Here is a 27,873-nt window from a genome sequence, read left to right as displayed (position 1 = left end):
GTCAGTAATGGCCATCAAATCCTCAGTCTCATGGAAAGGAACAAGTTCCTTAGTAATGAAATATTCGCAACCAGGGCAGAACACCTCATAGTACAGAGAGACCTTCACCTTAGGAGCAGCCAGAGTCTTCTTGCAAGAAGCAGGCTTCTCACCAGTGTAAGCATCACAAACCATATCCAAGAACAGATCAGACTCACCCATCACCTTACCGTCAACAACCACCCAAGGAACCCATTTGTGATCAGCAGGAGTCTTATCAGCAGCCTCCAAGTGAAGAAGAGGACCCTCAGTTCCCTTAGCACACTCGAGAATCACAGAAGCATCAATGTTAGCTTCTTCAGCACACTTCTTGATGCCATCATCAGAGAAATCAGGAGAAATCTCCTCGCAGATAATGAATTGCCACCATTGTTCAGTGAAATGCTTCTGAGCGCACAACTCAACCCAGTTACCATAACACTCCTTATCACCATGCTGGCACTTGAAGGTAGGAGGATCACGAGTAATGACGTAAGCGTTACCATAAGGAACGAGTTCAAGGTCAGTAATGGCCATCAGGTCTTCATGGCTGTGGAACTCATTGAGCTCTCCAGTGATGAACTCCTCACATCCAGGACAGTAGGCTTCATAGTACAGAGAAGCCTTCACCTTAGGAGCAGCCAGAGTCTTCTTGCAAGAAGCAGGCTTCTCACCAGTGTAAGCATCACAAACCATAGTAATGAAGTCATCAGATTCACCCATCACCTTACCGTCAACAACCACCCAAGGAACCCATTTGTGATCAGCAGGAGTCTTATCAGCAGCCTCCAAATGAAGAAGAGGACCCTCAGTTCCCTTAGCACACTCGAGAATTACAGAAGCATCAATGTTAGCTTCTTCAGCACACTTCTTGATGCCATCATCAGAGAAATCAGGAGAAGTCTCTTCACAAACAATGAATTGCCACCATTGTTCAGTGAAATGCTTCTGAGTACACAACTCAACCCAGTTACCATAACATTCATCATCACCATGCTGGCACTTGAAGGTAGGAGGATCACGAGTAAGAACATGAGCATTACCATAAGGAACGAGTTCAAGGTCAGTAATGGCCATCAAATCCTCAGTCTCATGGAAAGGAACAAGTTCCTTAGTAATGAAATATTCGCAACCAGGGCAGAACACCTCATAGTACAGAGAAGCCTTTACCTTAGGAGCCTAAATCGTAACCGTTATCCCAAAAAGACATACGGAAGCAGCAAGACCAAGTGCTGCCAATGTAAGAAGAACAGTAGAAAAACGCATACCAAGTTAATTCTGCAAAGACGACAATCGAATTGTTACTCAAACCCCGAGCAATTCCCCTTTGATGACGCATGATTCTGTGTATATGTACCTTTATAATTGAATTTTGTTTTCATGGTTCTCACGTTGAGTAGTAGTTATCCCTCTCATTAGTTCAAAATCCATTCTTTATATACATGCCTTGGTTGATTCTACATGGATAATGTTTAATGTGGGACCTTAATGATTCATTTGGTAGAAGAATGTGCTTTCGTCATCATCGAAACACAATTCACGTTCATAGTTTATATTAATTGTGCTCACTGAAATATGCATTAGAATAGATGTTTACAACCTATTTTGTACTTCTTTTCGTTTTCTTTCTTTTCCGTTCGCAGTTGATTCCATAACCTATCTAATATCCTTTAGTATTCTTTTTCCTCGAATACCAGTATTCATCCACTTTTGCCGTTATCCAAAATAGGATAAATTTATGGAATGACTAATAATCACATGATTTTCTCCATTCTAGGAAATCTCATTCAATTAGAAAGATATGCCTAAGATATTTGTTGACGTAAATCTTTCTCATCCAGAGTTTACTGGTTATCTTACAAAAAGGAGTTTTTAGTTTGCAGGTAGCATAATGTGTAGGCGCATGGCTAAAGACTTGGAGAAGGCGATATTTCATTTTGAAAGGTGATAAACTGTATTTTGCGAAGAGTAAAGATGTTAGAAGTGTTTTTGTTCTTCTGATTGGTGTAGGTTCCTCCTCACGGAATGATCGATCTGTCGAAGTGCCAAACGGTCAAATCTGCAGATGATAAGACAAAGAAGAAGTTGGTTTGGTTTGGTTAAGTGATTCTTGTAGATACAGCTTGGAAGTGACAACCATGAATGAGACATATTATATGTATGCTAATTCTGAAAAGGAGAGAGATGAATGGATTGGTGCAATTGGACGGTACTTTTGGGATTAAGACTCTTACTCTAGTGCATACGTTCATAGTTCTCTTCGAGACTCTGACCTTGAGTAGCCTTTTTTCTGTTACAATAGTATCTCTGTTTTCTTCAAACACCTTTCATTACCAATTATAAGATTCTTTTGGCTTCACAGGCTTTGGAGGTGGCACTGGTTTTACTGGAAGTGGTGGTTTCACTGTTGATTCCTTAGGATACAATGGTAAAACTCCAGAAGTTGGACGAGGAGGTAATGGTTTGGGTTTCTGGGGACGGGGAGGCTTTTGTGGTTTCTCTGGAGCAAAGTGTAACATGTCTTCTTCTCGTTTCTCAGTTACTCTAAGAGGAGATAACAGATTTGTTGACGACACAACAGAGATACTCTCAAAGACATAGTCTAGATTATCACAACACGATATTCTCTACCCTCCAAAGGAATTGCCATTGCCTCAGCAGAGAGTCCTCGAAATAGTAGAACAAGTTTCTAAAAATGGCACTCAGTTCATTGTTCCTACACATCCCTGTGAGAAATTCAGATCACGACGAGTTGTTCCTTTTTCCTTCAAATCTTCACAGAGAGAATCCAGAGGAATGATTTGTTCCGAAATCCTTTCATTTCCAACCATCTCAATACTCACACAGAGTCCTGTTAATTCTGTCAGGCCCAGTGGACCATCACCCAAACGGAAATTCTCATTCCAGCGATACGGTGAACGAATATCTCGTGTGAAGAATGATTCCACGGGAATGGGCTGAGAATAGCGATTGATACCTTGAAGGTGGATATGGACCAAGCTATGGTTAAGTAAAAAGAGCAACAAAACTTTCGAGTTCGCAATCCATCACACTCACACACACATACTTGGAGACCTAGGATTGAATCCCATTGACACTCTTTCTCTTTTTCATACTCTAGTTTTCACACATCCATAGAAGGAATACGGATCCCATAGCCAAAGAAAGGCCATCGAATCATCATACACAATCTCTTCAATTCTTTCTTATCCACAGTCACTACACTACAACGAGTTACACAGCGAACTTTCTCTGTTGATGCATTGAGAATAGCACCTGGGTCAACAGATTGCTTAGAAGAAGGGACTTATTCTCAGATCTCTCACTCTGACCTACTAGGAGTGTCCATATCAAATTCATTTTCTTCAGATAGATCCTCAGCAATTTCCTGGAAGTTTCTTGTTCCTTGCCCTTCAAGAAGAACTCGGAAACCACCATACTCACGTTCTGGATTCCAAATGACCTTCTCTGGATCATATTCAGAAGCACCAAAAAGCAAAGACAGTAGAGAGAGAACTTGAGGTGATTTCTTTCGAAGAGGAAGTTGATGAGTGTTTACCCATCGATACATCATTTGATCATACTGACGTGGCCCTTCAGATTGTGATGGATCCAACTATACTATCATCTAATGAGAGTAATATGTACTCTCAAATACTCTTCATATGCTTCTGCATTGAGTATAGTGAGTAATGAATCATATTCAGTTGTGATCGTGAATAGACTCTTTCCACCTACACTTCATATCATTTGATATATCGACCTTGAAGAAGTGTCTCTGTTCCACAGACAGTATCAGGACCCAATCGAGCCACAATCACATCCTCTCCATCTATACTACACACATGGAACTGAATATACCTGGATCACGAGCTGTTACAATCAAACCACCCGCAATAACATAAAACACAGCTCTTACAGATTCTCCTTCATGAGCCAATACCTTGCCTTTCCTCTTACAAACAGTAGTCATTTGATGACGAAGAAGATTCAACTAGATATCATTCAATCCCTTAAATTTTACAATATCATGATCATACTCACTCAGTAATCCTTGTAACATGGATTGAAGAGCTTGAAGTGACTATTTGTTGGATCACAAATCACTGACTACTTGTCCTAATACAAGACGTTTCAATGATACAGCAAGTGAACTCTTTCCTTCTCGGATCAATTGCGATATCGCTACCAATCAGCAATCTTCTCCAATTCTACTGTTTTCGCTCACACAAGCACATACACATTCCTTAGTGCTAACACTTGTGTATCCACACTCACAATCTAATAATCCTTCTCCTCCAAACCATTCTCCTTCATGTACAGTCTTCAATTCATACTTTTCCGTCAATAGCTGGACTTCTCCGCGAATTAGGATTAACAAGGATACTTCATGAGAATTGGTAGGTTGAGTAATAACAGTGTTGGGATGAATAAATGAAAAAGAGAGATAAGGAAGAAGAGAAGCCAATGTGGTTTCATCCATTGGTTCCAGTGTTCCTGATGATGGAATGAAATAACGAAAGAATATGGAGGAAGAGAGAATGGATTGAATTCTTCCTTGTGATGGAGATGGAATGAGCTGGGTTTTAGTAGGTCCATGTTCAGCATTTGGTCCAATTCGAAGTGACACAGCTCCATAGACAGGAGTATGGTCACTATCACGAATCGATTCGATTGTATCATAACTAGAATCATCATTTACTCAAAGAATTTACGCATAAACGAATACTCGAACTAAATGCTGTGAATCAAATGACTGAAATACAATACGATCCGTATATCTATTGATAATTCCATCATATCACATACGAAGGAGTTCGATTCTTATCATACACAGAAGCAGGTGAAGAATAATCAGGTAATGTTGAAAGCTGTTTCTATTCCTCATTCATTCATTCATTCCTCACTCTCTTCTTATAGGTAGGAGGAAATGAAGGAAGAGTAAGTTCTTGAAAACCAGGAAATGATGCAGCTGTTGATAAACAAGAGATAAGTTGATCATTATCGTAAAGAGAACAAATTGCATCATTCTTCTGATTCCCAAACCCATCTCGAATCATTTCAATACATGAATCAGGAGACATAGTAAGACGATAATTAAAATCACCCATGATGAACACATATCCAGTAGATTCTCCATCATATACAAGGGCTTGAACCAATTCACTATTGTTCGATGTACATTCTAATCCTTACAATGCATTTTGATTTCGTTTCTCTAGTTGACTCTCTCCTTGTTGATCTGCTGCCAAATGACAGCATAAGAAATCAATCGAAGTTCTTTCTCCCAGACCCAATACATCAAGATCCAGAGGACAACGTACTCGAACTCCTCCTTTATTGCTTGCTCTTGTTACTACCAGATTCTTTCCAAGAGCAATAGTTTTGGTAGATAGAGAAGCTGTTGGAATGAGTCCACATTGAATTAGATCAATTCGAATAAACACCTTGAATGAAGATAGAACAACATTCCTACTACCATCGCAATGAAACCATGAAAGCCCACTTCTTTTCGTACACTTCCTATTTTCTCTGTATAGTACATAAAATCGCTTCCAATCACACCACACGCTCGCATTTCCAATTCAGGGAGTTCTAGAGTAATGAATGATTTCAGTATCTACTCATGCATTCTTGAACACCTATTGCAATAATATCAAATGAATTTGGAACCCATTCTTCAAGATTGTATGGAGGATCACATTCTCCCATATTCCAAGTTCCCGTCCAGATGTTCAGAGACTATGAATTAGAAAGACTCAGAGCACCAACAAGTGTTTCTTGATCATCTCCCTTGACTCGCGTCATACAACGTTGAATTACTTTCTTTTGAAGTTCCTTAATTACTAGATGATGGTGCTTATCCAAATCACTGGGCTAAAACTAAGAAGAATGAAACATACTCACTCTCTTTGTTTCTCTTGTGATTCCAATTCCTGGAGTAACGTAGTCATCTTCATCCCAACTTCGGAAATCATTTCCACCGTTTCCAAGTCGCTACAATGAACAAACTCCTCAAGTCTCACTTCGATGTTGTTGCTGATCGCATAAAACCATTCAGCAAAATCCAGATCCAGAACCGATTCAAACAAAAACGATCGGTCCTCAAGATGCGAGTAGACAGTAAATCGTCGCTTAATCTCCTCATCCTGATAAATTTCACATTCTGCTAAATTGATACAACCCTATGAAATGAGGAAATACAATAATCGCAACAATGGCATACGAATCTCCAACGTTTCCATAAATAACAATCCGATCTTGAAGAAGAACAATGCATCGTTTCGATAAATTCGTAGATCGAGACCCTTTCTTCAACAATTGGCCAGCTTTAATAACGGAACTCTCAAAAGTTGGCACCGAACGATGTCTACATTTCATAAGCAACAATAAGTCACTTACAATCTTCGATGCTTAATGCAAACATATTCTTGAGGTTTATCCAATTTTGATCTCAAAAACAGCCGTTTGCACTCACAGCCATTGTGGACACACTTTGAAAAGACAAGACCCTCTTGTCTCGACATCTTCAACAAACAAATGATTATAACATCACAACATAAATAACAAATATGATTACAACGGCAACGAAAAATTGGGTGCAAGAAGCATACACCACTTTTCGAGTTGCTAAAGTGAACAAGATCAACAATGCCTACCCATTTCTCTTTCAATTACTTTATACGTTGTTACTTGTCCAAGCTCCTAAATCTCATTATATTTCGACGCTCCTTACAACATCTTTTCCATGATAAGGACAATTCTTACAGACTGGGCAACACGAATTACGTTCACCCAGCCATGGTACGATGCAGTCATAATGAAAAGCATGTTGACATGGCAGAATCGATATCTTCTCGCCTTTAACATATTGTTCGAGACAGATGCTGCATGGAGGAAGATTCATTGATCTACTATGAAGTACTTTGATAATGCCTACTCTTTGTAAACAGTTGAAGGAATAAGCGCTATTCGTTTGTTGACTTTTTCCAAAGCACGCTTGCGGATTCGATTATTACTGTAGTGATAGCGAATGTAGAAGTAGGCAACGAGAATAAAGCCAAAACAGATGAATACAGAAATACGAATAACAATAAAGGGTTTTGTATGAACTATTCTTGAAAGAACCATTAATCCATACGTTCTCCTGTATTGCTAAGTACAATATTCACATTGTCTTTGGATTGAATGTAGTCTCCACATTCACTATTCACAAGAACACACCAAATGGTAATCTAGTTGTCACGATTCGCTTGAAATTCAACTTTGTTAGCAACAACTGTGTCATTAACAGTAATATGAATAGATTGAAGTTCCCTATCGGATAAAATGGGAACAGCTAGCAGTAAGCCCTTCGCACTATACTGCTGTAACTAACAGTAATTCATTCTCCCAAATAGTACAGTGAATAGAACTGACTCAACTGTACTATTCATAGAGATCACAGAGGCAAGACTAATAAACAGAGCCTTTCCTCTAATTTGATCTGGATCCCAGTTGCTGATGGAGGTATCGTTTAAAGGAACAACCATACCACTATAACCTTCAAACTCAAACAATGCATGAGAAACCTACGACAAACTAAAGAGTGACCAATGTCTAACTTAATATGAGAGAACTGTCTCCTTTCCGGAGCCTTAACGATTATTGTTCCGCCCATGATAAAGAGGAGAAGAAATAACAAAATGTACTTCATGCTTCCTCAGTACTATCCGTGAATCAAGAGAATCAGCCAGAACCAATGAAATACGAATAATATGAGAATGGAATGATCCTATTTTCCTCCATAAAAAGTTCCGATTTTGTCAATTATCGAAAACAAAAAGATAAAACCTATATTACAAAATAGCCATCATCTTTTCATAATCTACACCTCAGTGAAGCAACAGAATTTGACTTTCCCGATTCATGTCTGCAGCCACAAACAATGGGATATCTCCTTCACCCTTAGCAATCTTTATTAGTTTCTTTCGGATTTCCTCATTCCTCATAAAACTCTCTGGCATTGGTAGAGGGAACTTCCAAACAATTCTATTATCAATTTAGATCTTATTTCCTACCCATCTTCTGTTTGAACCGAAGTAGCCTTCAGTTCTTCCATCCAAGCGAGGATACGGCGATTTGTCGGATGAATCGTCGCACTAAACGACCGAATTCCATGCTCGTAAGCAATCTACATCAAAACCTCCTAACACTTCTACGAGATTCATAAGATACAACAGTATACGTCCTAAACCAAGTCCTTGATATTGATCAACCACAGTAACGGCCCATTCAGCTTCTGTAGGATTCTCGAAACTACGAATATACCTTGTGATAGCCATTCCAGGATACGAAGGCTCGTCAACGACAGCTGCAAAGGCATAATGGTCGTCAAAATCCACATTTAAGAGATAGTCAACCTGACTACTCGAGAGTTCTCGAATCGGAGACAAAAAACGCAGGAAAAGAGTATCAGCCGAAAGTTGTTGGATACCCTTCATAAAACGCGACTTATCTCGAGGAGCAACAGGTCGAATGATTATGTCTTTTCCCTTAAGATTCATTCTATCCATCAATCAGATTCATAAAAATCACTTCATGCCATGAGAAGCAATGAAGTCAATCTGTTCTTTCTCCAAGATCAGTTTGATATCATCAACCATGCTCTGAATCACTTCACTGAGACTAATATGACCTCCACGTTGTTCACACGAAGAAATAAGATTGTCATACATCATCTTCAACTGATTTGTTGATAATGATATTTCTAGTGATTACTCGACAAATAGAATTCAACCGGATAAGTATTGTCCCGTCTTTTCAACAAGCTGCAGATTACGGTAATCTTTTCGCTGTTCTTTTAGACTCTCAGTCATCGATCAATTGGAAGAAAGGTTCAATACGTTTATACTCTTTATCACATAGAGTCAGAAATGCCAAATTCCCGTTTTCAATCGCTTTTTTCAGAACTGATTTCTCCATTTCTGTGGCTTCCATCAATATCGGATGGAGAACCATGATGAGGTACTACATAAGGCACAAGAATTCTTCCTTGATATCGTGGCGTATGCATGTGTATTCTGGGATGATATCTAGCGCTTTCTATTCTGACATTGAGCTCGCTATAGCCAATGCCTTAGTCCACTATAAATATTTGCGAGATGATGACATTTCGGACGAGAAGATATTAAAGATTCGACATAAATATGTATTCATTCGGTTGACTCTTTAAAGATAGGCACACCGAGCGTTATATAATCTTCGTGATGGGTCGTTGGTCAAATCCTTCCAGTTTAATCTCCGAGTTCGTGGAAATGATAAGAAAATAGCAGCTGTAGGTTGATAGTTTGTTTAATGATAAAAGAGCATTGTTGGCGTTTCCATCTTCTATGTAGACTACGACCATGTGCGAAATGTTGTCCTTTATCGTTTACACAGTATCTATCAAATTCAAGTCTTCAATGAGAACTTCAATCGCTCCAATGAATTGGAACGATTTGTACTCTCAGTTATCACTTTCTCATGGTTAGGAATGTCGAAATCCAGCCTGCAAAAAGAAATATTCCCTTCCGGAAGTTGCCATGAACTTCAATGATAAAACGAATAAATACTTCTGCAGTTATTGTCATCGTGACCTCGATGAATTGAAGGTCGACGAAGGTGTTACTTCGCAGAATCTCCAAGATAAACTTAACAAACAAACAGTGATCATCATGCGTCATTTGGAAGGACTTCAGAATTATACGATTCATGAACAAGATCCTCAGCAGGAGATCGAGAAAGAGTTGAAGGAGCAGTGCTATAGTGTAAGACTGGGAAATTCGAGTGATACATAGGGAATTGATCCAGAGATTCGATTGGCTATTGCTGGGAATGGAGGAGGTGGCGGTCGTACGCGTGGTAGGAGATGGATCATAGAGTAATTGGTAGGTGATGGATATACGAGTTATGCCTCACGAGGGACAGAGATTCGTGTGAATATTGTGGATGAAGATTCCATCATCAGCAGTAAACCACGACGATTGGCTTCAACTGTTCCATCGTTTCTAGTGAATAGTACAGTTGAGGAAACACTTCAGTGGCAACAACGAGAAATGTTAAATGAGGAACAGTTCTATGAAGATGATGATTTGGTTGTTTGCTAAAAGAAACAACTGTAAAGAGTATGCCTCATGAAGATAAAGTAAGGAATAATCATGAACGCAAAGGCAACCAAGGATGACGTCACCGTCTCCTCGATGTGGACAAGTGAGATGAAGTACATCAAGCAGAAATACAGAATCAATCCACAGAACATGGGATATCCAAGCGAGTAGAGGTAATAGAGGAATGGTCCCTCGAAGAGATTCAGAAGAAGCAATACGGCAACGTTCAACACAGGTGTAATCAGGGACAGAGCCAGAGAAACGCCAAAGTCTAGATATCAGGAAGAATCAAATACTTACACTTTCCTGTAGACACATTTTGACGGATCATCTGACGTCCGAATAGACAAGTCGAAGGAAGCATGCAAATAAATTGAGCAATCAAGATAAAAGTACGTTGATGCTCATTGTCGCACACGAGATAGGCAGACATGCAACCGACAGCCGAAAGGATGTAATATGTCACATACAGATTCTCCAAGGCTCCATTGGTGTACAGAGGCAACTTTGGTTGGGCTCCATCCACAAGAGGGAGTGAGACCTCGTTTACTCTCTGTTTCTTTGTAACTTCCTTGGAAATATAGTCTGCAAGGAAGAGGACCATAAATCCAACGCAGATAGCAACACCAATTATTCTTCGGAAGCCATCATCGTCATCATCGTCGTCATCATCATCTAGACGGCGAATTAAATGATACATTCGATTAAGCTCCTCAATCTCAGTAGAATTCTCATATGATTCCCAAGCATCGGTGACAATATGAAGACTTCCAGGAATTACCATATTAAAAGCGACACCTAGACACAATCCAAAGAAGACGATCAGCATCCAGCGCTCTCCCTTATCACCCATCTTGCAGACTTTCGGGATGTAGTGACAAAGGAGTTGGACACCGAACAAGATAGCCGAATATACTAGGATCGTCGTTAAATTAATTTCTGCTCCTTTCAGTAACATACTAATACAGAATTGTGAAGCACTCGATAAGAACACTATTACGCGGCAGTTGCGGGACTTTTATAAATGTGGCATACCCATTTCCACGATGAAATGCCCTAGTTTTTGTCCATCATCGTGGATTATTGGTGTGAGTGAATTGAGATATGGAGTATGGATCCATGTATGACGATGTTGAGGATGACTCCTCGTTGGTTCATAATGACAACTATGCCACCTCCTTTGTCGACGAGACTTTTATCACACAGGGACTAAATATAGATACTGTGGAAGAGTATTTTCGGTCCTCTCCTTTCTTTCAAGATGGTGAGGGGATTCACATCGAAGTCAGCGAAGTGGACCACGAAAAGTCCTTTTTCGTCATTACAAAGTATTGGGATCATAAACGAGAACGGGAAAAGATGCAAACAGATCCAGTTGCTGTTTACTACTTGATTGGAGGTGTGATTTATCAATGTCCAGATTTATACACACTGTTAAAGTATCGTCTTGTATTGTTTCGTGAGTTAGAGGTGATGTGTAGTATAACTGTATTCAGTCATTGACCAAGAGTTATTCAGAGATGCGACAATATGTTTCCCTGAGTCCTTTTACTGGTAATCGTGTGGAACTTACGAAAGTGGAAGATGAAGGAGATATTATTAAGAAAGTTGTCGATATGCCTTTCAGTAGTAAGTACTGATTGTTCCCATAAGAGGTAGGTGTGATTCCACTGGTAGGAGAAGGAAATCTTCGTCCAGTGTTGAATACAAATAAAGCTCGTCTTGATTCCATGATCGCTGATATGGAAAAAGAATTCTTGAATCCTGTACCCTAACTTGTCTCAAGTGTTTGTTAACAAGTCTATTACAATTCTTCTTCTTCATGCTCCCGCAAATACTTCTCAATATCACCTCTGGAGGAACCAGGGATTTCAATCGGGTCCTACAATCACATAACCACCTTACAACTACTCTGACACTTTTTCCAGCCTTAAACAACTTAATCGAAGGGAAATGATCAAGATGGAAGGGAGCCTAGATTTAACTCGTCTCAAGTTCCTACACAAAAGTCTACGTACAACTGAGCATCCATTGTAGCAAATACAACGTCATCCGTTCGATACTTGACGACCTCTCCCTGTAGATAAGTTAGAACAAATGATTAAACCATTTCTTTCACCAAATCAGTGCAAATATCACACCAAGGAGTATGAAAGATAACCACAACAGTATCCATTCCATTGACGACATAGTCAAAGTTCCAAGGATTCAAATGTACCTATCCAATTAGACTCACGCAACATAACAACCAATTCGCGTTTTGTCTGAATGGCTTCGAATTGATGAATAATGTTCTCTCGTGCTTTGAGACTTGGATATGCATCATCGGTGAACTCCACTTTCTTCAATCCATCCCTCACGGACCGCAGCTCTTTCATGATGGCTGCTGATCCTTCGTTCATAATCTAGACCTCAATAGATGAGTGAAGTTTTACCTCCTTCATGATCTTATAGTACTTGGCAGTAGATCGATATCGTTTTCGCAATTTGGCTGTTTCCTTCATGAATCGCTTTCTCTGATCTTCATTTTTCTATCTATCACAATTTCCACAGCAACTACATTGATCATAAACAGATGTGCCAAACGATCCAGTTCGGGATGACGTTCATACTGCTCATCAAAACCTCCCTGAGGTGACACGTTGGTGCCTTTCTTTCATTCTACTCTCACATACCTACCAAGAATCTCATTCAAATACAATACAATTCCTTCTCCACGATTTGTCTCTATTTGTTTTCCATCAAATTCAACACCATCGCCAGGGTAGAAAAGGAACGATGGAATGTTCGTCACACCTTTAGCTCTGCATAAATCGGAACTCAGACTGCAATCAAGCTTAGCAAATGCAACATCCGCTTCAATCTTCATTACATAGCACACCGATTGCCTACTTTGAATGCCAAAGCAGCTCGATAAAACTGTACAACTGTCATCTGGGAACTTTTGAAAGAAGGAATATAATACATAATCATAGCACTTCGCTTCGGATTCTTCTTAAAGAATGAATTATATGTCTCAGTTGTTAAACTCGTCACACAATCAGGTTGAGGAACAAAATGAGTAACATGAGCGATCCAGGTGTTCTTAGATAAAAAAACTCCAATAATCCTTACTAGAGTCATTGTACCACTTTCATCCATCTCCTCCTTACACACTGGCGTGTGCGAACCCTTAATAAAGAGTCGATACAAAGAACCCCCTTCATTGGGATCAATGTTATATTCTTTATCCAAATCTTCATTCATTCCAATGGATGTCGCCAACACAAAAAACTAGAGATAAACTCTTCTCATGACAGTTACAGTTGGTTCATCCAAAAAAGAATATATTGTATGATACACATCCCACATGTCATTTCCACAATCCATACAATTGGCACTATTCCAGATTGCGAGAACTGTATTGTTCTGATCAAGAACAAAATCCATATTTTCTTTCGTTAGTAAATTCAATCCACTACATCAATAACAATGAATCACAAACAAGTGCACTCCTTTGTCAATTCTACAGCTGGAGAAATGACCAGAATCAATCCCACAAGTACAAAATAGGATCTTCTCATTGCTGGAAAATACAGAATGCGAAAATGATCCCCTATTCGTTCGAATGGAAAAAGACAAAAATCATCGAAAATGACCGCACTGAGAATCAGACCGTTTTTTGGATTGTTTCGCTTTTGACAGAAAGATGGATTCTCTGCTTTCTGCAACGGATGTATCGCAGTTTTCGTGCTGTGATATGTAGATTGAAAAGCTGAAACAATACTTCGCTGTTTTAGACACCACCAACAGTGGAACCATTTCAAAGAATGATGCAATTCTCATCGTACGAGCATTGGGAATTCCTGGACTGGATGAGGATTATAATTCAGTGATTAGTGGGATGTCAGCAAATATCTCTGCTCTGAGTATGCAAGATGTGATTAATATCGCAATTTCGATGAAGAAATCGCAAACAGGTTTCTGCCGTCTTCTTCATTTACAAATAGATGAATATGAAAGTATCATCCAGGTATTTAAGATGTTCGACAAGAATCAAGACGGAACTGTGCTTGCTGCCGATCTCCGGCAGATTCTGTCTCATTTGGGCGAAGTAATTCCAGAAGAGGAGATTGATAGTTTAATGCGTTCGTTAGGATTTGGTGATGTGATCAAGTATGAAGAGCTTGCTAAGGCCCTTCTTTGTTCTAATTAATGTATGATAGACTGTTGTTTGTGATTTATGAAACGAACATGTGAAAAGGACTAGGAAGGAGGAGCATGTTGATCCATATCAACATTTTTCAAAAGGAGTTTCTCTCTTCCTTTCTTCATTTCGGGTCGCTTGCCATCTGGATCCAGGGAGGTGATGCCCTTGATGTATTCAATATCAAAACAGAAATCTGTATCCTTCGTTTCATGAATAGCTACGTTAAACTACACATCACTGGACGTAATCATACGAACACTCAGAATACTTTTCGGATCCAATTGTTTCTTGTCAAATTTACCATATCCATATCCTGTATAGGCCATATTTTCAAATGGCAATTGAATTGTCGCCCAGTCCCGATGAGGAATGACGATGAATCCCTGAAAAAGATCACTTGGAACCATATTGTCAGGATGAATGTTGAATATAAAGCCATGGCTACTTGTCCGTACACGCATTTCCAGACCCATATAGTCGGCAAGATTCAGTGGAGGTTTAAAGACAGGAGACCGGAAGGCGCAAAATGATTTCTTACCCAACACAGTTCCAGGAATTCCAGGTGTCAACTTAATACTTCCAGAGAAACGACCTGTTCATGAATCCAATCTTTGAGAACTACCAAACTTATTCTGATTCTCGTCTTCAACTATGCTTAGTGAACATTCAGAACGACCTTAACATGAGTCTATCTGCCAATCTGTACCTCCGAATGGTTTATCTGAGTGAACTGTGAAACTTTCAATATCTTTTGGTTCTTTAAACTCAAACAGAATACGACTCTCTTTGGGGAACTGCTTCCACCAAAGCATGTCTATAAATCACTCAACTCTCTCTCACTTAATACTGTCACGCACAGGAGTCACTTGTTGCTTGACAACATGAAGAATTCGTTTCATGGACATGGTTTCTAAGCCGGATTCGGCATCTTCGGTTATTCGGCTTGTTTCCGAAGAATGCGACAATGAACCCAATCTCGCATCCAAAATCAGTTCTAGATTTGGAGTCAGATAATCACTTGGATTTGGAATTACTAAATTTAACGCATTTTCTCCTCTCGCCATTGGGTCCAAGTTTATGCCAATTGCTTCTTTACTGCTCACCAAAGGGAGTATTATTTTGAAAGCAGGCATTGCAAGGTATTTAACAACAATGGAACAGGTTTTGATGAGAGTGAGGCGTTATTTTCTAGATTGGAGCAAAAGTTGATGAAGCCAGTTTTTTTCACATGTAGTCATTTACGAGAAGAGATCATCTCTTGGAAACAGAAGCGAAAATGCAGGCTATGTGGGAAAAGGAAAAGCCTTTTGAGGTGGATGCACCAGAAGATATGAGCGAAGAACAGTACAGCTGAGAGGTTGATTTCACGTCTAGTTTCATGGCCACCTTCCCCTATCCTTACATGAACGGTATGCTTCATTTGGGTCATGCATTCACTGCAACAAAGGCTGAGTTTGCAACTCGGTGAATTGCTGGTTGTTTCTCTTAGTGTTAGTTACAATGCACTTAAGGGCAAGAATTCGATCTTCCCTTTCGGCTTCCACTGCACTGGAATGCCAATTCAAGCTGCTGCTAACAAACTGAAGCATGAGATTGAGACTTATGGTTGTCCTCCCGTCTTCCCTGGTTCATTTTCCCTTCTTCATTGATCTCTAGAGGATTCTGAAGTCAAGCAAACTGCTGCGGAGTCGACCAAGGAAGAGGTTCCTGGAGAGTTCCATGGTAAGAAGACGAAGCTTGTAGCCAAAACAGGAGGTAGCAGTGCTCATCAATGGACGATTCTGGAGAAGCAAGGAATTCCTGCTGAAGAGATCCCGAAGTTTGTGGTAGGTTTCTTTCCTCTTCCATCACAGTAAGGACCCTGAGCACTGGCTTCGTTTCTTCCCACCTCTGGGAATGGAAGATTTGAAGAAGTTTGGTCTGTGTGCAGACTTCCGTCGTTCATTCATCACTACAAGTGTGAATCCGTATTACAATAGTTTCGTTCGCTGGCAGTTCTTAAAGCTGAAGGAGTTAGGTCGTGTGAAGTTTGGTAAGCGTCCTTCCATTTACTCGCCTCTGGATGGCCAGATCTGTGCTGATCATGATCGTGCCTCGGGTGAGGGAGTTATTCCTCAAGCATACACTTGTATCAAGATTCAGGTATTGGAACTTAAAGGCAAACTCGCGGCTCTTGAAGGGAAGAATGTCTTCTTGGTGGCTGCTACACTGCGTCCCGAGACAATGTTAGGTCAGACCAATTGTTTTGTTCTTCCTGGAGCTGAGTATGGAGCCTTCCAGATGGGCAATGGTGAAGTGTTTATCTGTTCAGATCGAAGTGCTCGTAATATGGCCTATCAGGGCTATTTCAAGGAAACAGGTGTTGTAGAGAAGCTGTTTGATGTCTCAGGAGATGAACTGATTGGTCTTCCGTTGAAGGCACCTCAAGCTATGTATGCTTGTTGGAGTGATGATTGAGACCCTAGATATGAAAAGATCTACGCATTACCTCTGCTAACTATCAGTATGACCAAGGGAACTGGAGTTGTGGCTTGTGTTCCTTCGGATGCTCCTATGGACTTTGCTGCTCTGAGAGATTTGAAAGAGAAGCCCAAACTGCGAGAGAAGTTCCATGTGACTGACGAAATGGTTCTGCCATACGATGTATTTCTGTGTGATGGAGATGAGTTGTAGTTGGTGGAAATAATTGAAATTCCTGGTTTGGGTCGTCGTGCTGCTGAGACCATTTGTGAGCAGTTGGGGGTTAAGAGTCAGAATGATACAGTCAAACTCGCTGAAGCAAAGGAATTGGCTTACAAGAAGGGCTTCTATGAAGGAGTCATGATTCTTGGTTCGCAGAGTGGCAAGCGTGTGGAGGAGGCAAAGGTTGCTGCTCAGCAAGAAATGATTGATGCGGGTGAGGCCTTTTTATACTATGAACCCAATGGTCAGGTGATTTCTCGTTCTGGCGATGAGTGTGTGGTGACGTTCAGTGATCAGTGGTATCTTACGTATGGTGAGAAGGACTGGCAACAACCTGTGATGCAGTACATCCGTGAGAAGCTTGAGACATTCAATCCGAAGACCAAACAGGCTCTGGAAGCTTCTTGTGATTGGTTAAGTTCCTGGGCATGTTCTCGTCAGTTTGGTTTGGGTACTCGTGTAGGATGTTGACATGAACATTGAATCATAGCTTCCTTGGGATCCCCAGTTTTTGATTGAGTCTCTGTCAGATTCAACAATCTATATGGCTTACTATACAATCGCTCATTTACTCCAAGGAGATTTGTTTGGAGAGACAGTAGGTCCATTAGGCATTGAAGCTGATAAGATGAGTCCAGAGGTGTACGATTATGTATTCTGTGAAGGAGTATTCTTAGTCCTCTCAATCTGATGTTTAGAAATATCCTGAGAATTGTGGAATTCCTCAAGAGAAGCTTGATAAACTTCGTCACGAGTTCCTGTATTGGTATCCGTTTGATCTCCGAGTGAGTGGCAAGGATTTGATAAAGAATCATTTGATGATGTGTCTCTACAATCATCAAGCTATATGGCCTGATATGACCAAGATGCCGAAGGCCTTCTTCTGTAATGGCCACGTGCAATTGAACAATGAGAAGATGTCGAAGAGTACTGGAAACTTCCTCACTGTGGATGACGCTATCAAGCAGTTTGGAGCTGATGCTACACGATTTGCTTGTGCTGATGCTGGTGATAGTTTGGATGATGCCAATTTCGCTATCGCTACCGCAAATGCCGCAATTCTTTCATTGACAACAGAAGAAGACTTCATTCAATCAGTGATGTCAGGTGAACTGGCAACTGTGGAGAAGGCTGAGTCGGAGTATAATTTCTTTGTAAGTGTGATAGACTGGGCTTGATGGTTAGGATCGTACCTTCATCAACGAAATGAATGATTGTGTGCGTCGTGCTGATGCTGCCTACCACGACATGCATTTCAGAGATGCTCTTCAGATTGGATTCTATGAGATGCAAGGAGTACGTAACTCTTATCGTGATGCGTGTACAAAAATGGGAGTATTTATGGAGAAGTCTTTATTAAAGCGTTTTGGTGAATTGGAGTGTGTGATGTTGGCTCCCATTGTTCCTCATTTTGCTGACAATATGTGGCGATTTGTGCTTGGTAGAAAGGAGAATCTATGGCGTAATAGTTGGCCTGAAGTGCCAGTTGTTGATGCTGTGTTGACAAGGTCCATCGATTTCGTCAGGAAGAATGTGAAGAATCTTCGTGATCAGGTGAATAAGAAGCCAAAGAAGGTTCCTGCTGGTTGGAAGCGACCTACCAAGGTGTGTGTGTATTGTGCTCGTGAGTATCATCCTTGGCAGCAGTTTGTCTTGCGTATTCTCCAAGAGTGTTATGATGCAGAGACTAAGACATTACCTTCAAATATCATATCAATTGTGAAGGATCGTGTTGGTGCTTCGGACGGTAAAGAATCATTGCTTATGTGAATGGTAGAGTTCAAGAAGCAGATGAAGGAGATTCTGGCATTCGCTTCATTTACTGTGAAGACTGATTTCCCTCAATTGGGTGAAGATGCATTCACACTGGGTATGGAATGATAATGAAAATGAAGAATAGAAATGCCATTTGATGAGAAGACAGTTCTGGATCAGTGTATTGATTACATTAAGAAGGATTGTCAGTTGGATGATGTACAAGTCTTCCATGCTGAAGATGAGAATGCTGCTGATCCTATGAATCGTAAGAAGGACGCTAAGCCGGGCAAACCTGCTTTCTATGCTTATGCCGATTAAGTAGGAAAATGTTTGTTACAAACACGAGAATGGTGATGACGATGGTGTTCCAGAGAATGATGTCGTCGCTTCTGTGATGAACGACTTCGCAACTGATCGTCCTTCTTCAATAATTCAAGAAGCTGCTTATCCATATCCCTCGTTTTGGAGTGAGAAGGTATCGGAGCGGATTGATATCCTGATCGAATGCTTGGCCGACCCTCTTGCATCGTTAATACTCGTTCCAAGTATTGCTTTGCGTTCGGAGTATGTTCATCGATTCGTAAGGCCAGTTCAAAACAATTCACGCTCTCTTTATACTTTCCCATTTTTACAAATCTAGGACTCAAAAAGTCTTCATTAGCTTACGCAGCTCCACGGGCAGTATATGCCTCAGCATACTTGGGAACTAGTTCGATTGCCTCAGCATAACAACGAAGAGCCTCATTGTATTTACCCTCTTTAGCATATTCAACTCCTCGGAGCAATCGCTGTTCTGCCCATTTTTGATTCTGAATTGCTCGCATGGTTTCGTAATGTTGATTCTTAGGAACCAATAAATCACAGCATAATGAGGAATATTCAGCAATATCACAGAGCAACACCATATTGTGACAAGCATATGGATTCTTAAAGTTCTTGTCTTCTGAAATCAATTCATTGTATCTACATATGGTCACTTGCTTCCAGTTGTACGTATGTCCTTCATAGAGCCCATCTTTGTTGAACGATTTAATCTCAGGAACGTGACTAAACCCCCATCTCGATACCTCATCCTTTTGCAGTTCCGACAAAAGTGGAGGAATCGTGCTATAACTTGAACTCAATATAGAAATCACCACGAATGTTTCCGGTCCTCTGCAAAATGACCATTTATATCTACTCCTATCCGATGAAGCATCTGCTCTAATTTCCCCGACGTTCTCAGTGATTCTACTCGCTTGTGGATCTCATATAAACTATGCTCCTCTTCGTTAACTTGTTCTTCTTCTAGTTTCGGTTTCTCAAGGCTTGACTGACTCTCCTTGTCTTGTTCCTTTCCTTCTCGTCCTCGTTCTCCTTCGTCTGCAGTCCTCATGACGATAGAAAAAGAAGACTAATGATTGAGCTTGGACGGAGTTCCTTAAACAAACAATTCTTATAATCCATATAGCACAAAACAGATATCATTTCGTTCCTTCAATTATACACACAAGATTCTCGTTCCGTTTTGTTTCAATCAATTTACTAGATATAAAGCCAAACCTATTTAATTCACAATTTGTTAGTTTCGAGTGTTAAAACGGGAGATTCTCCAGGAACGAGATCTTTCACTCGATTATACATGTTTAGCATAATTCCGGAACAGGAAGACAGATTCACTGCACACTTTGGTCCTAGTGATGAATCCATCACATAACGAAAAACCTATCGATGTCACAACAGATCCTTGAGAATCAATCAGAATGGCAGAAGGTGAGGACATTCTCAGATTAACACAGAGTGATTGTGACAAACAATTGACCCCACATATTACTCTTTCTTCTCAACAACACGCTCCGCAGCTTCCCTATTCTCTTGCTGATATGCTCTCTTTCCTGTTTCCAGAGCCTGCTTAAACATATTTGAAAGCTCCTTATTCGTAGGAGCCAACTCGCATCCAGCGTAGAAAGCAGTTGCTGCATCCGTATACAAACCCATTTTGAAATATGCCATTCCCACACGATAATGAGCTTTGGCCCATTTTGGACTTAATTCGACCGCTTTTTGTCCATCCTCTAAAGCTTCCTTATATTTGCCCAATTCAATATAAGCAGCACTGCGGTTGCTGAGTAAGCTACACTTCAGAGACTCTCTCTATTCATACCTCTCCTCATAAGGATTGATCTCCAAAGCCTCTGTAAAGTACTGGACAGCCTCTTCGTAGTGCTTCTTGTTAAAAGCTGCTTTGCCTAATTCACGTTTCTTCTCACAAATCTTGCGTTGACCTGTTGTTAGTTTCACTTCAGGTTTCACAGCAGGAGTAGTTTCAGTCTTAGCAGCATCAAACTGCTTCTTAACTGATTCAAACACACTAGCACTATCTTGGCCTTTGTACTCCTCTGTGAGATCCACCAACTGGGCAGTCACCTCCTTATGACCAGCTTCCACAGCGAAGTGAATGGGCTTCAGATGAGTCTTCTCTGTTGTCAGATTAGCTAACTCAGCAATCACTGGGAGAGCCAAGAATGCCTTCAATGTATCCATATGACCAGCCTCTGCAGCAATGTGAAGAGGTGTGATGTTGTCAGCAAGAGCAATCTACTGATAAGGCCGCTCTCTCAATACAACCTTAGGATCTGCGTTATGAGAGAGTAACAATTGAACCATAGGAGCACACGTATTGGCAGTAGCTAGAATCAGAGGAGTCAAACCAGGAGCATTCAAAGCATCCACATTTGCTCCACGTTCAAGCAACAATTGGGCCACTTCCACTCGATTCTCGCCTGCTGCCCAATGGAGAGGTGTTCCAATCTCACTGTTGGATCCAACACTCAGGTCAGCACCGTGATCGAGGAGATATTCAATGATGTTCATATCGCTCTTGCCACAAGCAATCTGAATGGGAGAACGATTGTTATGTTCGGTGTTGATCAAAGCACCCTTCTCAACCAAGTACTTCACCCCATCAAAACTATTCCCCATACAAGCGTAGGTGAGAGGAGTGTCACCCACTTCATCCACAGCCTCCAACTATTCATCATCCTCCATTGAAGCACAAACACAACCAGGGTATTCGCCAAGAATCCATTCACAAATATCGATGTAACCACGATTAGCAGCAAAATGAATAGCAGTATGACCCTCACCGTCCTTAAAATCCTCAAGAAGAGATCTCACTGACTCCACCTTCTTCTGCAAGACATACAACGTAGCTAGCGCCTTCACATTACGAATCTTTCCGTCTATTCAATCAACAGAACCCATTTACAGTCCACCAGCAATTGTTTTAAACCACTGAATTAATAGAGACCTTTCGTGGTTGTAAATGGCCTTCTTATCCACTTCATTCTAGAAATTATTATATTGTTGGATCACAGATCTACAGTAGAGTTCATGAGCAAGGAATGGAAGGAAAACGTTAATGATCTATGATCGAATAAGCTATGTAAAAATGATACTCTAAGATCTAGAAAATATGTTTACAAGAAATTGGAAAGTGGTTGAAGTGATTCATTGGGATACTCATCCTATTGTTAGCTAGACCCATCTAGTGGTTGTGTATTCTCCAACCTATCACATCAATCCTAAATACCTATATAATAGAAATGAATGCAAATGTACCCAATTTCTTTAATTGGGACAAAGGTACCCATTCTAGCTTCCCACAATTATCACGCAAGAATGGCTGCTGCTAAACGTGGTAGGATGTGAGGAGCTGAGTTGCTCATTTTTCAGGACGTGGAGGTGCTACTGGAAACAAGTTCAGAATGACTCTTGGTCTCCCTACTGGAGCTGTGATCAACTGTGCTGATAACACTGGTGCTAAGAATCTGTATGTGATCTCTGTTACTCGTACTGGTGCTCGTCTCAACAGACTTCCTGCTGCTTGTGTGTTGTGGGGTTTGATGTTCATTTCTAGCTGCTGGAGATATGTTCATTGCTTCTGTGAAGAAGGGAAAGCCTGAACTCCGTAAGAAGGGTAAGTTGCTTATTGGACTTTCTCTGATGGTGTAGTCATGCCCGCTGTTGTGGTGAGACAGAGAAAGAGCTGGAGAAGAAAGAATGGAGTCTATCTCTACTTCGAGGGTGATTGTTGGTTGTATAGAGTAATAAGTAGATAACGCTGGTGTAATCGTGAACCCCAAGGGTGAGATGAAGGGATCTGGTATCACCGGACCTGTAGCCAAGGAGGCTGCTGATCTTTGGCCTAAGATTGCTTCTTCTGCCAGTTCCATCTGGTAAATTGTCAGGACATTCTGTTTCTGAGATAGGCAGCTTGAGTGATGTGTTATGTTTGTTTAAACAATCATTGGGGTATGGATGAGTGGTAGGATTGGTTGTTCTTTCTCAGAAAAAGGCCAACTCGCAAGAAAGTCGAGAAGCATGAAACGAGTCCCAGTCGTCCTACACAAATGGTATTGAAGACGGAAGTGGCAAAACGGTAGAGATGTTTTCGGTGTTTGATTTTTGTAGTCCAAGACTGTCGTTTGTTGATTCCCTGAAAGTGGAAAAGGAACCGAGTAATATCTGTTCTTTTGGATATATTGGACATAGATCTTGCTGAATCCGAAATCCCTGTAACAGCTAATCAATTCATTGCTACTCTCTCTTCTTCCAATGTCACAGTTACAAAGTCAAGAGGGAATGTAGGTTGTAAGGAGTGTTAATAATTGTAGAAACTGAGATCGGGTGTGTCATTACGTTCAACAGATCAATTTCTCTCCCTCCGAGTGATTTTTTGAAAACTAGAAAGTGATTAATAGTCTGTGGATGCAAAACTTCGAAAGGTGTATCATGAACGTCCTGTTGTTCCTGAAACTCTGACTCCTGTACCAGAATCGATAAAGCATAATACTGAACAATTGAAACAGCTACCTCCGATTCGAGACAAATCGGACTCGATCTCAGATTCTTCAACTCCAAAAGCAATCATATCTTCACGTGGTATTGGATTTGCTGAACTATTACTCTTAGCAACCCAAATGACGGCTCCTGATAACTTTGTTCGGTTGAATCTGAAGCGACATCTCAATGTGAAACGTCACTTCCATCGTGCCTACACTCCTGTGGATACACTTCCTGACTCCAGCCAGACTAATCGACTTGAAGTTGAGGAGGAAACAACACAGCATCAGCAGGAACAAAGTGGTTCAGGACCAGGAATGTTAGAAGAAGAAGTGGTTCAAGTCGTTTTAGAGAAGCAGAAGAAGATTCCTCAGTCCTCTGATACAACTCCCTCTAATGCCGCTGCTCCCGAGGATGCAAACCCTCTTTGTAGTCATGGACTGCCCACTGTACTGCGTACTGTGAGGAAGTCTGGAAAGAACAATGGCCGTCAATTCTATTGTTGTCCCTTGGAACGGAATCGAAGTTGTCATTTCTTCTTATGGAAGGATAACAATCGAGGTGATATTATGAATCTGATTACGCATCTGACTCTAGAGGAACCTTCACACCAAGATAGCAAGGAGGCAACTTTGAAGTATCTGAAGGAGGAATTGAAAGAATGGTCTGTTGATATGATTGGGATGGTTGAAGCGTAGTATGAAGAATTGAAGAATGTATCTCGATTGATGAGATATCGATGGAAAGGAACAAAAATGGAAGCAATTGAAGGTTTACTGAGACATTCGTCCAGTCTTATGGATGAAATGAAGATGCTGAGAGATTCTCTTTCAGATTCCAATCCACCCATTCCTTCTATCTTCCAGAAAATAGCAGACCATGTTTTTGGTATATCGTTGTTACGTGAAGAACAGATTCGAGTGATGACTCAAGTTATTAATCATACAGACACTGTATTCACTCCTTCTTCTTATGATTGCTAGTTATTCATCTCTCCTACAGGAAGTGGCAAATCTCTAACGTATCAAATCCCATCTCTACTGCATGATGGAATTACTCTTGTGATATCTCCTCTGATATCTCTTATGCAAGATCAACACAAACAGCTCCCTACACTTCTTCCTTCACTCATTCTTTCGGGTACTCTTCAACCTCAATCTCTTATTCGAACAATCACTCTTCTTCAATCAGGAATCATTCGAGTTCTCTTTATCTCTCCAGAGAAACTCTTCTCTTCTCTCTTCCGTATTCTCATTTCATCAACATCACTTGCTTCTCAGATCCGTCTCATTGTTATTGATGAAGCCCATTGCATTTCCTCTTGGTCCTACAACTTCCGTTCTGATTACCTTCGTCTCCATAATATCGTGCATGTTATCAGGCAGACCTCACCTCATTGCTCACTCTTGGCTCTCACAGCCACTGGAGGCAGTCAGGTTCGAGCTGATATCTGTCAGCAACTGGAACTGAGTGATGAGAATGTGGTTGATTGTGGGTGGAGAAGGAAGGAGGTTCAGATGTGTGCTGTCTCTGGTTCACAACCCTTTGTCTGTTTACAGTGAGCACTCATAACAGTGCTAAACTATAGACTTCTTCTACAATTCCTGAAATCAAGTCTATTTAGTGGCACAAAACAACAGCAAAATGTGATCATTTTCGTCCCTTTTCGTCGTGATACTACTGCAGTATGTGAATTCCTTCAGAGTCATCAGATCGATGTAATGGATTAACGTTCTATCAGTCGTAGTGCTCTGCTTATCATGGAGGATTGGATGCAGGAATGAGGAAAAAGAGTCTTCGTACATTTGACAAGGCATCTGGAATCAAAGCCAATTCTTCATTACATGTGATTGTAGCAACATCTGCCTTTGGATTAGGAGTAAATCTACCTTCTGTTAAAGTGATACTCGATCCAGATTCTGATGTGTAGAGTGTGCTGCATCTCTATGGTGTCCGTTCCATTCAAGAATATGTTCAAGAGATCGGTCGTTATCGAGCCCAACAAGAACAAGCTCTTTGTATTTCCTTCATATCAAATGATACTATAAACAGATTGTACTCATCATTATTTCTATCTGCTGTGAATCCTATGTCAATCCGAAGGTTTGTGAATGATATTATGCAAGATAGTGAAAAAGTCTTCACATTCATTTGCTTCAAATTCGCTGAACAGAAGTATGATATTCCTGAAGCAATCTTACGAACCATTCTAATTCTACTTGAAAACCACGGTTATATTCGGTTAGATATTGATTTTAACAATCATTGTATTATCACTCCAATCGATTCCAATGCTGTATTGTTGAATAACTCAATGAATGATAGCTTATTCAGAAATCAGTGTTTTTCGCTTCCATTTTCCATTTCTGTAACAATTACGATCCAAATACAAGTCCATTAAGAGATAAGGAGTTAATGATTAGATTTGTTGGAACTCGATTTGTTTTCCTTCAGTCGATTCCTTCAGCAACCGTTACACAAGGTGAAGGAACAGTTACGACAGTTAGAGACTCGAAATGAAATCGTTGTTAAATCTAGTGAATATTCATCTCTAATTGAGATTCTGAAGTTGATATGAATGTAGAGTTTCAAGTATAGAATACCAACCCGAGAGGAAGTACGTAGTATTCAGGAAATCGTTACAAATCGTCAGAGAGTATACATAGGAATAATGATTTGATATCAAGGAAGAGGTTGAGGAACTAAAACGAGTATATTATCTTCTCTCCTTAATACAGCCTCACTATCAGGACAGTGATTCGGATGCGAACGGACAACAATTTCTTGATGGAATCAGTGATAGAAAGGCAGATAAACAGGAATGGATTGAAAAAACAAGTATGGTTTATTAGTTATATCATTTCACATAGATGTGTGTGTGGAGAAACTTATCGATATCTATTTCAAGAATAGGAATGCGTTTATTGTGACCGTGACTTCTGATAAGGAGTGTCGAATGTCATTGGAATCTAATAGTGTTACTAAGAATAGTTGGAATATGGATTATCATGAACTGTAGTCGTGAACCATGAAGTTGTGAAGTGCAGTCAGGTAACTTGGCCCATTCGGCATGTTGATTCCACTACACGAGATAATGTAATTCGTAGTGCCAAAGTGGGATTGGAAAGGGGAATGAACTGTAGATGTTATTACGAGATGATCGAATCATGAGTTTGAATCTGTGTGGATTGGCTTTTGCAAAGATTTGGGTAGGATTAGATTTTTGTTCATTATGGTCAGCATAGTATTTCCTCTCCCGTATTTTCGTATGATCTATGGTCTCTTTCTGAACAGTGGGGCCTGTTTTCACTGGTAGTGACATTATGTTTACCTCATGTGTTAGTATGATGTATATGAACTTGCTGCAATAGCAGATGAAGTTATAAATCCCACTTATTCTGTTTCTTGGAAATGAACGAATTTTGGTTCCACCAATAATGTTCTCCTACCTTCCAATTCCGCAAACACCTTAATAGAAACTTATAGCCAAGAGTAATGGTTCATTTTACCTCATTCTGTAGAGTACCATGCATATTCTCATTGATACTCTGAATAGTAAGCCATTGGGATACAGACGGTGATTCTCGTAGGAACATCTGTTTTCTCTGTTGAGTCTACCACTACAGTGGCAGATATCAAGTCTATGATTCAGGAGCAGGAGGGTATTGCTATTGAGGCTCAGCGCATCGTCTTTTCAGGAAAGCAACTTGATGATTCCTGTGTTCTTGCAGACTACAACGTACAGAATGACTCCACTCTGACTGTTGCTCTTCGTGTGCTTGGAGGTGGCAAGGTCCATGGTTCTCTGACTCGTGCTGGAAAGGTGCGAAACCAGACTCCTAAGGTGGAGAAGCAGGAGAAGGGAAAGTCCCATGTGGGTCGTGCTAAGGTGAGTTGTGAGTGGACTGGTTGAATTGTAGAAGAGAGAGCAGTACAACAGACGTTATGTGAATGTTGTGCTTGCTCCTGGTGCCAAGAGAGTGGGTCCCAACAACTTCGCTGCTCGTCAGGCTCGTATGGAGGCTGCTGCTAAGAAGGAATAAGACGATGTAGCCCTGGTCTGGTTATAGTTTCGGGTTGTTCTTGTTTGTTCTTTGATCGCTTTGTACCAACAATAGGGTCAGTTTTGGTTGTCTTATGCCCAATTTGTTTCCAAGTCATTTTCTCGCTATCCAAATGCTTTCGTTGGCATTGAAATATCGCTTCGGACTCCAGATCATTCAAAGAGCTGGAAAATACTCAGCGAGTCGTTTCTTTGCTACCAAACAAGATGCA

The 27,873-nt window shown here is 40.6% G+C and overlaps 14 protein-coding genes across 14 annotated transcripts; 6 read left to right on the top strand and 8 right to left on the bottom strand.

The window, feature by feature from the left end:
- On the bottom strand, positions 1 to 714 carry JH06_5755 (gamma-interferon-inducible lysosomal thiol reductase; the record flags this gene model as incomplete). Its single annotated transcript, XM_014671670.1, has 1 exon — positions 1 to 714. A coding segment is annotated over one exon (714 nt), but the record flags the coding sequence as incomplete, so codon positions are not given.
- A 1,105-nt stretch (positions 715 to 1,819) lies between these two features.
- Positions 1,820 to 2,243, top strand: JH06_2387 (pleckstrin-likey domain-containing protein; the record flags this gene model as incomplete). Its single annotated transcript, XM_014671669.1, is given in 4 exon segments — positions 1,820 to 1,886; positions 1,918 to 2,009; positions 2,029 to 2,102; positions 2,135 to 2,243. 4 exon segments carry the CDS (start codon positions 1,820 to 1,822, stop codon positions 2,241 to 2,243), a joined length of 342 nt encoding a protein of 113 aa, XP_014527155.1.
- Positions 2,244 to 2,348: 105 nt separating this feature from the next.
- Positions 2,349 to 6,837, bottom strand: JH06_2386 (endonuclease exonuclease phosphatase; the record flags this gene model as incomplete). Its single annotated transcript, XM_014671668.1, has 24 exons — positions 2,349 to 2,620; positions 2,650 to 2,707; positions 2,739 to 3,018; positions 3,147 to 3,324; positions 3,355 to 3,634; positions 3,667 to 3,752; positions 3,782 to 3,850; positions 3,880 to 4,012; positions 4,043 to 4,102; positions 4,133 to 4,203; positions 4,234 to 4,703; positions 4,734 to 4,799; positions 4,828 to 4,895; positions 4,926 to 5,184; positions 5,215 to 5,465; positions 5,498 to 5,638; positions 5,659 to 5,760; positions 5,791 to 5,895; positions 5,926 to 6,015; positions 6,235 to 6,388; positions 6,421 to 6,545; positions 6,599 to 6,673; positions 6,697 to 6,723; positions 6,787 to 6,837. 24 exons carry the CDS (start codon positions 6,835 to 6,837, stop codon positions 2,349 to 2,351), a joined length of 3,471 nt encoding a protein of 1,156 aa, XP_014527154.1.
- A 1,055-nt stretch (positions 6,838 to 7,892) lies between these two features.
- Positions 7,893 to 8,735, bottom strand: JH06_2385 (cyclic nucleotide-binding protein; the record flags this gene model as incomplete). The annotated part of the gene is given in 4 exon segments (XM_014671667.1): positions 7,893 to 8,049; positions 8,079 to 8,179; positions 8,196 to 8,565; positions 8,596 to 8,735. The coding sequence occupies 4 exon segments, from the start codon at positions 8,733 to 8,735 to the stop codon at positions 7,893 to 7,895; spliced, it is 768 nt and encodes a 255-aa protein (XP_014527153.1).
- A 271-nt stretch (positions 8,736 to 9,006) lies between these two features.
- Positions 9,007 to 10,145, top strand: JH06_2384 (zinc finger domain-containing protein; the record flags this gene model as incomplete). Its single annotated transcript, XM_014671666.1, has 7 exons — positions 9,007 to 9,065; positions 9,097 to 9,208; positions 9,239 to 9,338; positions 9,396 to 9,499; positions 9,531 to 9,806; positions 9,837 to 9,900; positions 9,931 to 10,145. 7 exons carry the CDS (start codon positions 9,007 to 9,009, stop codon positions 10,143 to 10,145), a joined length of 930 nt encoding a protein of 309 aa, XP_014527152.1.
- A 1,119-nt stretch (positions 10,146 to 11,264) lies between these two features.
- Positions 11,265 to 11,920, top strand: JH06_2383 (hypothetical protein; the record flags this gene model as incomplete). The annotated part of the gene is made up of 3 exons (XM_014671665.1): positions 11,265 to 11,594; positions 11,627 to 11,774; positions 11,805 to 11,920. The coding sequence occupies 3 exons, from the start codon at positions 11,265 to 11,267 to the stop codon at positions 11,918 to 11,920; spliced, it is 594 nt and encodes a 197-aa protein (XP_014527151.1).
- A 29-nt stretch (positions 11,921 to 11,949) lies between these two features.
- Positions 11,950 to 13,574, bottom strand: JH06_2382 (protein disulfide isomerase; the record flags this gene model as incomplete). The annotated part of the gene is made up of 11 exons (XM_014671664.1): positions 11,950 to 12,027; positions 12,057 to 12,119; positions 12,148 to 12,222; positions 12,253 to 12,363; positions 12,395 to 12,550; positions 12,581 to 12,676; positions 12,706 to 12,794; positions 12,825 to 13,008; positions 13,038 to 13,229; positions 13,260 to 13,418; positions 13,449 to 13,574. The coding sequence occupies 11 exons, from the start codon at positions 13,572 to 13,574 to the stop codon at positions 11,950 to 11,952; spliced, it is 1,329 nt and encodes a 442-aa protein (XP_014527150.1).
- A 511-nt stretch (positions 13,575 to 14,085) lies between these two features.
- On the top strand, positions 14,086 to 14,340 carry JH06_2381 (calmodulin; the record flags this gene model as incomplete). Its single annotated transcript, XM_014671663.1, has 1 exon — positions 14,086 to 14,340. One exon carries the CDS (start codon positions 14,086 to 14,088, stop codon positions 14,338 to 14,340), a length of 255 nt encoding a protein of 84 aa, XP_014527149.1.
- A 50-nt stretch (positions 14,341 to 14,390) lies between these two features.
- JH06_2380 (hypothetical protein) lies at positions 14,391 to 15,239 on the bottom strand (the record flags this gene model as incomplete). Its single annotated transcript, XM_014671662.1, has 5 exons — positions 14,391 to 14,561; positions 14,592 to 14,926; positions 14,957 to 15,010; positions 15,041 to 15,148; positions 15,182 to 15,239. The coding sequence occupies 5 exons, from the start codon at positions 15,237 to 15,239 to the stop codon at positions 14,391 to 14,393; spliced, it is 726 nt and encodes a 241-aa protein (XP_014527148.1).
- A 172-nt stretch (positions 15,240 to 15,411) lies between these two features.
- JH06_2379 (leucine tRNA ligase) lies at positions 15,412 to 19,092 on the top strand (the record flags this gene model as incomplete). Its single annotated transcript, XM_014671661.1, is given in 14 exon segments — positions 15,412 to 15,473; positions 15,527 to 15,551; positions 15,569 to 15,678; positions 15,709 to 15,798; positions 15,830 to 15,960; positions 15,991 to 16,160; positions 16,192 to 16,766; positions 16,800 to 16,977; positions 17,008 to 17,475; positions 17,507 to 17,683; positions 17,715 to 18,170; positions 18,202 to 18,763; positions 18,794 to 18,886; positions 18,917 to 19,092. 14 exon segments carry the CDS (start codon positions 15,412 to 15,414, stop codon positions 19,090 to 19,092), a joined length of 3,273 nt encoding a protein of 1,090 aa, XP_014527147.1.
- A 344-nt stretch (positions 19,093 to 19,436) lies between these two features.
- On the bottom strand, positions 19,437 to 20,149 carry JH06_2378 (hypothetical protein; the record flags this gene model as incomplete). The annotated part of the gene is made up of 3 exons (XM_014671660.1): positions 19,437 to 19,737; positions 19,768 to 19,881; positions 19,911 to 20,149. The coding sequence occupies 3 exons, from the start codon at positions 20,147 to 20,149 to the stop codon at positions 19,437 to 19,439; spliced, it is 654 nt and encodes a 217-aa protein (XP_014527146.1).
- An 88-nt stretch (positions 20,150 to 20,237) lies between these two features.
- On the bottom strand, positions 20,238 to 20,536 carry JH06_2377 (hypothetical protein; the record flags this gene model as incomplete). Its single annotated transcript, XM_014671659.1, has 3 exons — positions 20,238 to 20,298; positions 20,330 to 20,447; positions 20,479 to 20,536. 3 exons carry the CDS (start codon positions 20,534 to 20,536, stop codon positions 20,238 to 20,240), a joined length of 237 nt encoding a protein of 78 aa, XP_014527145.1.
- Positions 20,537 to 20,583: 47 nt separating this feature from the next.
- JH06_2376 (ankyrin, tetratricopeptide repeat containing-protein) lies at positions 20,584 to 22,148 on the bottom strand (the record flags this gene model as incomplete). The annotated part of the gene is made up of 6 exons (XM_014671658.1): positions 20,584 to 20,887; positions 20,918 to 21,351; positions 21,382 to 21,783; positions 21,814 to 21,995; positions 22,029 to 22,101; positions 22,137 to 22,148. 6 exons carry the CDS (start codon positions 22,146 to 22,148, stop codon positions 20,584 to 20,586), a joined length of 1,407 nt encoding a protein of 468 aa, XP_014527144.1.
- Positions 22,149 to 22,434: 286 nt separating this feature from the next.
- On the top strand, positions 22,435 to 24,296 carry JH06_2375 (60S ribosomal protein L23; the record flags this gene model as incomplete). Its single annotated transcript, XM_014671657.1, is given in 10 exon segments — positions 22,435 to 22,453; positions 22,489 to 22,653; positions 22,673 to 22,732; positions 22,768 to 22,839; positions 22,871 to 22,991; positions 23,111 to 23,194; positions 23,227 to 23,273; positions 23,308 to 23,399; positions 23,430 to 23,483; positions 23,517 to 24,296. 10 exon segments carry the CDS (start codon positions 22,435 to 22,437, stop codon positions 24,294 to 24,296), a joined length of 1,494 nt encoding a protein of 497 aa, XP_014527143.1.
- Positions 24,297 to 27,873: the final 3,577 nt, after the last annotated feature.

Source organism: Blastocystis sp. subtype 4, assembly GCF_000743755.1.
Source record: "Blastocystis sp. subtype 4 strain WR1 chromosome Unknown seqid_0145, whole genome shotgun sequence".
Classification (NCBI taxonomy): Eukaryota; class Bigyra; order Opalinata; family Blastocystidae; genus Blastocystis; species Blastocystis sp. subtype 4.
Note: the sequence above shows the minus strand (reverse complement) of the source record. Positions and strands in the feature narration are given on the sequence as shown.